This window comes from Bombyx mori, chromosome 1 (genome assembly GCF_030269925.1).
Source record: "Bombyx mori chromosome 1, ASM3026992v2".
Lineage (NCBI taxonomy): Eukaryota > Metazoa > Arthropoda > Insecta > Lepidoptera > Bombycidae > Bombyx > Bombyx mori.
The window spans coordinates 12,459,308-12,472,489 of NC_085107.1; the positions used below are offsets into that span (position 1 = coordinate 12,459,308).

The 13,182-nt window shown below is 32.2% G+C and overlaps 1 protein-coding gene across 2 annotated transcripts in view; it reads right to left on the minus strand.

The window, feature by feature from the left end:
• Positions 1–1,193: 1,193 nt before the first annotated feature.
• Positions 1,194–13,182, minus strand: part of LOC101737163 (protein grindelwald) — a 43,331-nt gene continuing 31,342 nt past the window's right edge. For both annotated transcript variants that reach the window (XM_004929875.5, XM_004929876.5), the window contains exon 5: positions 1,194–11,153. In XM_004929875.5, the coding sequence (XP_004929932.1) occupies positions 10,836–11,153 (318 nt within the window). In that variant the 3' untranslated portion in view covers positions 1,194–10,835. The remainder of the gene's footprint in view (positions 11,154–13,182) is intronic.

A 13,182-nucleotide genomic window follows, 5' to 3' on the forward strand; every position in this document is an offset into this window, starting at 1 on the left:
AACAATTGCCTGAGTAGCCCCTAGAGAGTCCTAACAGAACGAGGACGTCTGCTTCAAGATCCACGACGGAATCGGTATCCCAACCCGGTGAGAAGATCCGGTTAGAACAACGGGCTGCTATTAAGGGTCATGTCGACTTCTTCGATTACGCTGACCTATGCTATGGCCACTCTGTTAGCGCAAGAAGTAGAGGTGAACAACATTGAGAGGGATTAAGGGGATCCGATTCGATCAGGGCTGTCTAAAGCATCGGCGGTGATTGGCTGCGTGAGAGGAGTCAGTGGTGTAGGTAGTCGCGGAGTAGCATTCCGAATTACCAATGGGCTAACTGGTGAAACACCATTATATCAGTTGCACTACAAGCCATTAAGAAGTATATCTGAAAAAATATTTTCGTTACATAAATATATTTAATTACCTATTTATTAGGTGTGACTGCAATCCAAGTGACATACCCATAACGCGACTCAGAAATCCAATAACGCCCTCTATCGAGTACGACAGTAAAGTCGTTGTGGCCTAAAGGATAAGACGTCCGATGCATTCGTGTTGAGCGATGCACCGGTGTTCGAATCATAGGCGGGTACTAATTTTTTTAATGAAATACGTACTCAACATATGTTTTCGATTGACTTCCACGGTGAAAGAATAACATCGTGTAATAAAAATCAAACCCGCAAAATTATAATTTGCGTAATTACTGGTGGTAGGACCTCTTGTGAGTCCGTGCGGGTAGGTTCCACCACCCTGCCTATTTCTGCCGTGAAGCAGTAATGCGTTTCGGTTTGAAGGGTGGGCAGCCGTTGTAACTATACTTGAGACCTTAGAACTTATATCCCAAGGTGGGTGGCACATTTACGTTGTAGATATCTATGGGCTCCAGTAACCACATAACACCAGGTGGGCTGTGAGTTTCATCCACCCATTTAAACAATAAAAAAAAAGTTCGAGATATTTTGGAAGAGCAAGGATGCGTGTACGTCGAGTTACCAAAGAACCACAAGCTACTTCTAGTTAATTCCTTAGTATTTTCTGTTTTTCTAATATAGATCAGAAGCTTGGTGCCTCAAAAATCGAGACATAAGCAAAATAAAAGTTTTCACGGAAAATAAATTGAAGAGATACTTCGATAAATATACTGATTTTAGATTAAATAATACGCGACCATATAACTAAGGAATTGATAATACCGATTACGTACAGAATATTTTATTAGTTAAAAACTTTAAACTCACAATAACCTTTCGAATATTAAGGTGAATTTACAAAACATGCTCCAATTACTAACATTACAACCAACTACTAACATAATTATAATTTCAAATCATTACATCTTTCTTTATTTCGGTGAGATTACGGAATATGTATCTTATCCCAAGCTAATAACGATTCGATTGGATTACGTAAAATATATCTATTGTGGATAAAATAATTTTATGCTGAACACCCACTCTTTCGGATCAAGGTTTAGAGACATGAAATTAATGACAATAGAGAAACGATAATTATATATAACAATTTTAGACATCACTCGAATAGTTTAAAAAAAAAGCATTAAAATTAATATGTCAAGAGTATTGCGTTGACGTTTACAAATTTATTTGGTCTAACGAGAAATTGTTTATTCACATCAGAACCATAAGTAGAGACTTACTTTAACAGAAAATGCTTTAATTTTTATTAACTCCGTTAGTTAATTGACAATAGGGAACTTATTTTAGATTATTGTATGCATATTAAGTATACACCCGAAACGTAAAAACACATATGGACCGTTTATTTTGAAAGTGGTGTAAGTCCATTTTCTTTTGTTTCGAGAAAATTAAAGGTTACCATATTTGTTGATTTAAAAATACAGGCAAATCATATGAGGTCTGGCTATGCCACCTACCTCTGTCAATTGGACTTACACCACTTTCATAATCGATGATTATACAATTTCATTTACCGACCGATTTTAAGTTGTACAAAACATGGGATTTTTTTGAGAAATTAAACATGGACTAGTTATATATAAAAAAAATTACATTAAATTAAGCATGAATTACGTGATAGCTCATTTTTCTCAAAAATGGACTTACACCACTTTCAAAATAAACGGTCCATATCATATTATCCTGAACAATATAATCATACCCTAGTAAATTGCGTGAATCTTCCTACATTACAATCATAAAGATACTTCGTTTTTTTCTCTCTAAAAGCATAATAATATCAATTGAACAAAAATTAACACAATCTTTAAGGGACCTATATAATATAACATTATTCAAAACCCATTTCTTTCCGTTAATTTCGAAATGTAAACAATATTAAAGTCATTAATATGTATAACGTGAGTTCGTTATAAAAATACACGTGTAAAGTAGTTCTAAATGTTTTTAAACTTAACTATTTTAATAGATATTAATTAATATTTACTTAATTTATTTAAACGCTACCGTAATATTACACCTAAAAATTCATAAAACGTATAGAGAAGTTTCATTGTCTGATTCCGCGACAAAGATTTTTTTAATAATCATCTATAATGATCGTATATTTAGACCATAATCTAAATTTGTCTATATCCAAAACAAATAGGACGTACATTAAAAGTGCAGATAATATAGTTAATATTAAATAGTGCTATTTACTAAGCAACATATTAATTCGATTTTATCTGACTACCGTCAAACAAGAGTGAAATTTTAATTTTAACGCTATGTTATTGAAAGTGATTGGTTAAGTTCATCTTCATCCCCGTGGCTACGAAGCTACTCATCATAATAATATTAAAAAGAAATCACTTACATCACTCGATACGTTCCAATCTAAATCTTATCTTGTACCTTTAAACGAGCAATTCTTGTATATATAGGTATATAATCTGAAACTCGGAAACGGCTCCAACGATTTTCAAAAAATTTTGTATACAGAGGATTTCGGGGGCGATAAATCGATCTAGCTACGATTTACTTTTTAGAAAATGTTGTTTTATTCGTGTTTTCAATAATCAACTTTATCGACAATCAACTTTATGACTCTTCCCGACATCTATTGGCGAATAATAATACTATTTTTCTTAATTGAGAGCAACTAACTGCTTTAAAAACACAACAAGATGGCGTTATAAAAAAAAAACCGAGCGTCGCTCGCTCATCAAGCAAAGCTCGGTCATCGTTTAGTTTAATTAATCACCACAACTAGATCTTTAGTCGCATGAAAGAATATTGACTTTTCAACTAATCTCGACTAAAGCGGATTCTATTATAATTTTCTATAGAAGTTATAATTTACTGTAAAAAAAAAACAACGGTTTTATATTTTCGTAGATTACAAACTACCTCCTGAGGAAACTTGCAAATATAATACAGACATTATGCTTTAATAAAATGAATGCGGTAAGGACAATCTGAAACTAATTGGGATAGCTTGAGGATGCTAGAATCGCGTACCTGTATGCTGTGGTTAATGTGCGGGATCTTGAAATCGTCTAAGCTATAGTCGATATACAATCAACGCTAAACAATATTTTAAACGTTCAACTAAAACTAAGTTCCCTAAATCTCCTAATACGAAAATTTTTCAAAATTAAACATTTTTACGTTAAAATACAGCTATCAATAACACTAGTAATATCTTTAATACTTACCTAATATATTTTTGACCCTAAGTAATGGACGGAGTTCCTGAGGGCTTCGAAATATACAAAACATTATCGTCTAAACCTACACTAGAATGCTTTCGTAAAACTAATAATATTATAACGTTAATCTATCTATAACTATCTATAATATATATTTGATATAATAAATGACACATATTATTGAGAATGTGAATAACCATTAAAAATATAACCATAGTTTACCTGATTAAGAGGCGTGAGCACTCTTGAATAGGTATTTAATACGTTTCGACGCTTGAAAGGCAAACGTGACTAAGCGACAATGCGTGAACTTTGCAGTAGACTAAATTATTTAAAGTTGAAATACCTGAAAACAAAATTTATTTTAACGAATCTAGCTGTAGTAGAATCTAGCTTAAGTAGTTGTAGGATTGAAATGATTTTAATAGACCTAGACGATATATATATTTTTTGCGCATCGAATATGGTTATTGCCTATCATTTATGTACAAAGCAGTTATTGTCGCTTAGTCACGTTTGCCTTTCAAGCGTCGGTTTAATAAATTTAAAATTTCAGAAATAATGAACAATAATCTTTCGCTCGCCTGTATTGTTAAACTTTATGTATTGTAATGATGACATTTTTCAATATTCTAATAATAAAATTTTGAAAGAAAGCTGATTTATGAAAACAAAGTTTTGTTGGTCAACTTACTGACTATATTAATAGTATTTATTATTCTACAATTCGTGTAATTCATACTACTACATCTTAAATTAATTAAGTGCGATTATGCCGCAAGAGTTATTTTAAGTAGCAATCCGGCCCAAATTAATTTAATTACTAAAGAAACTAAACTAAACGTATGCATAATATTTTATACGATACATACTATAAATATAATATATTCCATTTACATTACAACTGTGTTAAACTAAAAAAAAGTAAAATTATCAATAAATGATATCGAATCAAAATCGATTATCGAAAAATATTATTTAGTGAACATTGAATCGAACGTAGAGTGATATATCGGTCGTTGATAATATGTTAGCGATCGCGTAATTCCCCAAAGAGATGGAATGGTCCTATTGTCTACCGGAAACCGCTGCGGGATGGCTTCCCGATTCGCACGTCAAACTAGAACAATCGATATTGCATCCGCCTATTTCGATTCGGGACAGAAATTTTGTGGTTTGACGAGCAGGCACCTGGTGGGAACCATGACATGTACTAAACGTACGACATATATTCTCACGGAATATTAACAAATTAATATTTCGTATAATTAATTATAATTGTGTGTGTGTGTGTGTGTTCGGGTGTGTGTGTGTGTGAGCGTGTGTGTGTGCGTGTGTGTGTGTGTGTGTGTGTGCGTGGGTGTGCGTGTGTGTGTGTGTGTGTGTGTGTGTGTGTGCACATTTAATATCATTGAATGTTCTAGTCGCTTTATTTTGACTCCTATTAACGTAGTAACTTCTTTTTTTTTTCAAACCCACACCTCTGAATAAGCTGAATATTATTTTACAATAATCTCTTTTCAATATAATCATATTATTATGATCATATTCACCCATAATATGGAATGATATTTTGAAATAAATAAGTTTTAATCATATTTACATCTCGCAAAAATCAAAAGAAATGTTAAATTTAAATAAAAATATAAAATCGAATTACGCTTCTTTTATTAAGCATTAGCATAGAAACCCTAAATCGCATCCTTCGAAATATAAATTTGTCAAGAAACGAAATAAAAATAATAGTATAATAATTATTCATCTACTAATAATGGAATAAAAAAACCTACACATAATATTATTACAACTAGCGGAATGTCGAGTACGGACGGTCATATTAAAATTAAAATCAATACTTATCTTAATAAAGAAAACGAAAAAACTACATCTAAATTTACGATCGATTAAAAGTAATGAGATATCAGTGGAAAGTTTGAATTCCCATTTATTTTAAAATCAGCATCATAATACTTAATAGAAAACAAAAAAAAAATACTACTGAAGTTACCAAATAAAATCTGAGTCGATTGTTTTGAAACACGCCAAACGTTTTCAAGAGACCTCTGCCTAAAAAAATATTTTCACCGAATACTTGTGGTACTTGGGGACTTTGCACTGTAATAGTCGTACAAATATCGAGATATATACAGGGTTATGGCGAGACATTGGAGACAAAACGTCGTATATCCGTGATCTCACCTTTACTAATTGTGATCTACGTAACCGTTTCTAAGATAACATTTCAAACACTTAGGATTTTATTCATATTGAGTTATCGAAGGTTGATTGATACATACAAGAAGATTGGCAATAATTTTAACTATACCTTTTTCTACATAAGTGAATGTTAGTTTGTCCTCTAGGCAACACCATTCATCTGATTGTGATGAAACTTGGTGCATTGTTCTTGACTATCCAAAGAACAACTAAGCCGCTTCTTACCGCTTCTAAAAGTTTATCAAAAGTTCCAAAAGTTTCTCCTGCGATCAAGTTCTGGTATGACCTCCACTCAGTGTTCCGTCAGAACTACATGTGCCCTTCAAACAAGGCTTAAGAGAAGCACTTTATGGTAGGCAGATGCCTGGATGCACACCTGATATTGCAAGGGTCCACTCACCTTTCGCATGCACACAGGCATCGCATGCATACAGCCCTAAGTGTCTACTATTAGTAAAAAAAAAAAAAATTCTTACGTTCGTTTTTAAACTCATAATTACAAAGCAGTCATGAGAAAAACTTGTATTCAACAAAAAAGGTATGGGTGATCTGTTTTTACGTAATAAAGGCAGAAATCCGTGAAGCATCTATCCATATTATTATTAGTGATTCACTGAATGATCTTAGGGAACAATTGTTTGACTTAGTTTTAATTAAAATTAATTTTGAAATTTACGAAGATTGTTTAAATATACCAATCAAAAATGTTCATAATAATATACAGTTTCATAGTTCTCACTATCAGAACTTATTACCAAAACCTATTTGAGTTGTATTTTTTTTGGATACAAATTTTGAAAATAAGTCTTACTTGTTTTTATTATCTATGATTTGAGAAATCATTGTATTAATCAATCGACCCGACCCAAATATTTTATTTTTGAGTATACATACATATCTATCTGAAATACTCGTAACCTATTACTGAAATAAATTTGAAACAGCTTATAAATTCTAAGCAAAATTGGTTCTCACCATCCTTTGGAATGGCTGTTACACAGTTCTTAACTAAAAAATAATAAAACGTTTTAAAATAAATTGTCTCTTCACGAAAGAAATTTAAAGCAATTTTTTATTTTATTTTTTATTGCTTAGATGGGTGGACGAGCTCACAGCCCACCTGGTGTTAAGTGGTTACTGGAGCCCATAGACATCCACAACGTAAACGCGCCACCCACCATGAGATATAAGTTCTAAGGTCTCAAATATAGTTACAACGGCTGCCCCACCCTTCAAAACGAAACGCATTGCTGCTTCACGGCAGAAATAGGTAGGGTGGTGGTACCTACCCGCGCGGACTCACAAGAGGTCCTACCACCAGTAAGTCATAACGAAATTGTATAATCGCCTTATGGGATATGTAAGAGCTTCTAATTTAGAATATTTATTCACGGGTGGTAGTAACTACGTGATCATTATACTCATACTAATAGGTACGTCAAATGTAAGGAATTTAAGTAGGTATACATATATAGTTTCGTACGATTTACGAGACTTAGAGAAGCATTGAGTACAATAAACAAAAAAGGTGTTTATAGTTCATAATGCAACATATTTTAGCTGAATGAATTTTTTTTTATGGAAGTTCTAATACACGCATTTATTATGTCTTCTCGTCAAAGTACGTGAAACTAGTCGTGCGTGTCCTATCAATATGAATACATTTCATCAGAATAGGACCTTATCAATGCTCCGATAGTGGAAAAATGTTGCCATAAATAGTTGTGTACTTACTTTTAGAAACCTAACTTATTTCATTTTCCTCGATTTTCGGAAAAACCAAAACGTGAACCTTTCTATCGTCATTATAACCTAAGTTGCGATGGATATGGAAAATAATGAGGTCACGTAACATTTCCTCTTCGGCAACATACATATTGTAGTTTACGTTAATATGAATTGAAATAAATAATCCAGAAGCGTTCACGAACGCAGTCGACTTTTAAATTCGACTTTTAATGAAAACAAAAAACCTGTCATCGTTACAGTTTCATGGCGCGCTTAAATGCAAACTTAATTAGCTTATTTTTTTTAATTCCCGTAACATTCGGTTAAACCGTATTCTTTTAGAATTGGCATTGTCATTAATAACCCCCCGAAAACGTGTCCGGTGTAGTTTGGTCGGACCATCAAGAACGTAATAGAACTCATCTAAACTTGAGATAGCTTGCAACGTTTAGAGATGAGTTTTCTGTTATAACAGAAAACAAGTGTTGCAGACAACGGGTAAAAAAATAAGGGAAATTTTAGGAATAGAAAAGTAATTAAATGTCTATCCCGTAATTAAGTATCCCTAAATACCTATATCAATTTAAAGTTCAGTATGCCTATAATCCAAATTTCTCATAGGGCATTTAGTGAACAAGGCTTAAGTTAACAAGGATAACATACAAAAATAACATATAATAGACGTCACTACCTTAATTATAACAATTCACACTACACAATACACATAAGAAAAGCCGGTGTTATTGCTTTTTTAAGATAAAGAAAAATTGTCTATCTAAAACATATGCAAAAAAAAACGTGTTCACCTTCAAATTTGTGATAATATGTTCACATAACTGAGCGAAAAAAACCAAGTTTGCAAAACTATTACGAGTATGTGATAAAATATGCCAAAAAATTGTTCTGTAACACGGCGTTTGAAAAATTTAATTAAAGATAAAATATTTTTAATTTTCCAAAAATATTAATTTTTTTTCTTTTTCTTTTTAATTTATAGTATCGTGGCGACTCACTTGAGAGCCTTGAATAACTTTTTAAGGTTTTACTAAAAAATAATACTTTAATCTACTTTTTTCTACGGTAATCTGTAGAGCAACAATAAAAAAAACGTTGTAGAACATTCGCCTAAAAATTAAAAAGCAGAAAAACCTATTTTATCTAATAACGAACCGCTTCACGCAGCTTGTTGCATTGGTCTTAAACATTCAATCGAAAAAAAGCAATAACGTCGGTTATTTACTGTTTACACAAACATTGATAACATTAACATTAACACATACCCAAATAAAATGAGAACCTTAACCAAGCTGTGACGTTTATTAACCCGAGTTGAACTCGATATAACATGATAAAACTGTTGTATAATACATAAACTTATTACATACAACGATTTTGTATTTACGAATCGTTACGTAAATGTACAATTTATAGTTGAAACAAAAAAAAAATTATATTACATACAGACAATAGTATCAATATTTTTAAAACAAAAAAAAAAATCTTTGTACGTTATTTTAATTTTATTGTAGATAGACAATTTAATTTTAAACAATTTAACCCCAAAATGTTACGAAAAAAATTAATGTATTTCTTAACTACGCATGATACACATTATATGTTCGTGAATAATGATAATAACTACTTAATTTGATATGTTAATCTCTTTACGTTATTGCTGCTGAATGCACGTATTTTTTACCTTAAAAATTAGGAAGTAAATTTAAATTGTAAATTATATTTTTTCACATTTTTTTATATTTTTTCAAATCATAACTGTGATTGAGCAAATATAATTAAATGATGGAATTTAATTTCGAAATAAGATCCACTAACAGTACTTTGTTAAACATTTTCAAAATATACAATATATCGTGATTCGGATGTAATTACCCTTAACTTTTAATAAACACTTATAACTCTAAGTACATTCAAGTTAATTGATCATAAGAATATTTAATTTTAATAATTAATTAAATTAATGTGATGTCGAACAACATATTGTGATATCATTATTAATGAATATTATTTATAAATTAATTTAAACTAGTATCTCTACTTCTCCCCCCCTAACACCAATACTACTGCTAATTGTTAATAAAACAAGAATCCATACGTAATGCAAATGAAATAAACAAAAATGCGTTAGCGTATAATGTTTCATTAAATAGCTTTAGTAATTGTGGCATGTGTTCTGATTACTTTAATTATAAAACTATTAACTAAATTAAATTGAAAGTGCTGCTCGTAAAGGGCTAAATATGTTAGGAATAGCTTAAAAATATGCGTTATAGTATGTAACGTTGTTTATATCCGTTGAAAAAAATCTATATTCAAAACTAAAAAGAAAGCGTCCAATGAAAACATAATGATTTACCACGCGTGCGTTTATTTCGATATTTTGTTCGTTATTACAAAATCATAAATGAGTACAATTTATCCTCGAGCGTATTATTCATGCGCTGGCACTCGTCAATGGACATTTGTGAGTGACGCAAATGTCACAAGTAAAAACTGAAACTTGGCGCGTATCGCGAATTCATCTCTAAAGTACAGGCGCGATAAAAAAAATATAGTTATATATTTATATATCCAAAGGTAACATGACTAGACGTGAACTTTGTTACAGTGCGACTATTCCAATGTCACTTCCCGTGTTAACGGCCAAATTGGACACGCACACATAAACAGAGCTCATGTCATTGTTATCTACGAGAAATCTTAAGCCAATTTGTGATAGCATTGAACTTTAATTGAGGCCTATAAAATCAAAGGCAGCTAAACGCCTTAATGTAGTAAAATAGATTATCTATGGCGCCATCTTGTTTAGTTAGTTGGACACGCTTCTGTATTTGCATGTTATAACAAATGCAACTAAATCTCTAGCAAATTCAATTCAAAAATTTTATTTTGACTCTGTAGTCAAATATAAACGATTTTTATCATTCAAAATTCAGATTATTAGTAATATTCTCATTCTTTATAAATCTGCTTTAAAATGAAGAATATCGTAGCTACCCGTACAAAGTTATTTCAGTTTCTCAAACCGGGAGTGTTGCTGACACTGGCCCTAGCAAGAGCAGTAGTACTTCGATGTATCGGGAGGAATAACGTGTTTAGGGCCGATTTTTGTAGTTTACCTGAATATTTGACAGACTTGGATTTAGCTGCCTTTGATTTTATAGGCCTCGATTTACCATTCGATCAACTAAATGCTACGGTTACGTTTTCGGTTCGATGAAAGAGACAGTTTCGCCGCCGAACTTTAGAATTTGTGACTGGCAGCCGGTTGTCCGGGGGGAGTCACGTTCATCCCCATATTATCATAAGAGAAATCTAAGGTCGTATCTTCAGCCGGATGCCTGTTACTAAGAGCGGTGCTTATCGTCTTTGGCGTGGTTGCGCCTTGACTTTTATCCGACTGTGAGGTTCTGGTCTCTAAGTCCTTCACGTTGAGAGGTTGGTTCGTTCGTCTTAGGGGATCCGGGTTTCGTATTTCGAGCTTGAGTTCGGGTTTCGGTTTCGGCGCTTCGGCATGAGGGTTGTGATGCGTCAAGTCATTAGGGTACTGCTTCACGCGGTTCTAAAAATAGAAATTATCTTAGTTACTTTTAAGTTTCTGGAATGTAATAGTAACAAAATTTGGGCATCGTTAAAGTCGTAATGGCGGATTTAATGCTTAATTTTCAGCTAAAACTTTTGTCCTATTTTTTATTATTATTTATTAGGGCCATGCACCTATTAGGTTAAGTCGGATTTTTGTCCTAATTTAAATAAAACAATAGCTAAAGTATTGGAATGGCTATCATATTTCTCATGAAAAACAATAATCACGTTACCGTTTTAAAATTACGATAAACACTACTGCTATGGTTTTTGTAATTCCAGTTTTATTATTTAGGTGGTCAAGAATACTCTTGTTTCTTACGTATAAGTCATGTGTCTACTTCGGTACCGATATAATAATAACTACATAGACTAGAACGCAGTTTGGAAATTTCCTTAGATCGCTGTAAAGTTTCGCAGAGCCTTAATGAAGGTAGGTAATTTAGGTACGTTGGCCGATGTCATAGAAGCGTCCAACTCCACCATCACTAATGGAGGCACGAAGTTCGTTCCATCACACAACTAAACAATTTGCACCGAAGTTTTGTTTTCGGACAAATGTCAAGTTCGGATACTCCTTAAACTACTCAACGAATACTTGGATGCTTGAAACTCCGCCTTCGATCGGTAATTGAATACATTACAGTAGATACATTAAAGGAAAACATTTCATGACACGAAACTAAAATATTGTGAATGTGTACTTAAATTTCTTATGAAAGAACACAAGACTTTTCTATCGGGAACAGGCAGACACAAGGTCTTTGTTAATCTAGACAGCTGGTAGCAGCTTAAGTCAACTGGCTACCAACCCAGCCCATAATAAACAAAAATCGAAATCTTCTTAAAAAAATAGCGGCAGTTCTATCCTTCAATCCATATATTGATACAGAATACGCCCTATCTATACTAATATATAAATCTACAGTGGTTTTGACGGATGTTCCGTTATATCTACTGAACCATGAATCCGATTGACTTGAAACTTGGTATCCATGTAGAAAATACATGTACTTAATGGATAGGCTAATATTTATTTGAGTATTGACAATAAATAATAATATTAATTTTAAATGCCCATCGAAGCGGGCGAGTACGGCTAGTGTAGATATAAGATTCACTCTCGTATATAAATCATTTCAATATAAAATTAAGATGTCATTCAAGAAGATACAAAAAAAATATGTCGCCAATAATACAGCAAGTAAATCGCTTTAGCTTATCATTGTTTATTATAGTTATAGACTATTAGTTATATATTATAAAATGTGGACTTTGGCAACAAATAAAGGCTTTCGAAACCTACCTTAACATTTATATGTAGTTTGTATTTGATCTTTTAATGTTCCGTCAAGCTTATAAAGACCATTTTTTACCACCATTTAGGAAAACAGACTTATTTTTTGGTCAGTATGTGATATTATTTTGTGCGTTAAATGACATGCAAGTTATTTTAATTGAGTCGAGTAATTTCAAGTGCCACCTGTTTGTAATTATCTTAAAATTTGGTACTAAAAAAAATGTATATTTTTCATAAAGTTATCAGCGCGATTAAAACCGATACCACAACAATTTCAATGTACTTTTGCCGATTTTGAGGCAAATCACTAAAATATTCTTATATGTTTAAGTTGGAAAAAAAACAGAGAAGACTTTTTGAAACTGATCGACTTGTTTTTAGAATCCTATATGGGTTTAGTACGCAACGTGTCGCTGTAGGTCGGAATGTTAGCTTAAACGAGTTGTAGGCGTGGTCAAAAAACATTATAACGGCTTAATCTCGTCAACGACTTCAATAAAGTAAAAGTAAAAATAATTTTAAAACTTGATACCCTTTTTTTGTAAATTTTAAAAGCTCATTATTAAAACACCACAAATATTGAACAGTGAAGGCTAATAATCACATAGTATGTAAATGTGTGTAATAATTATCGGCGTTATTGCTTAGAGCGATCTCTTTCAGGCAAATATTTCTTTACATATGTAGGAAGGTCAAAAAATTATAC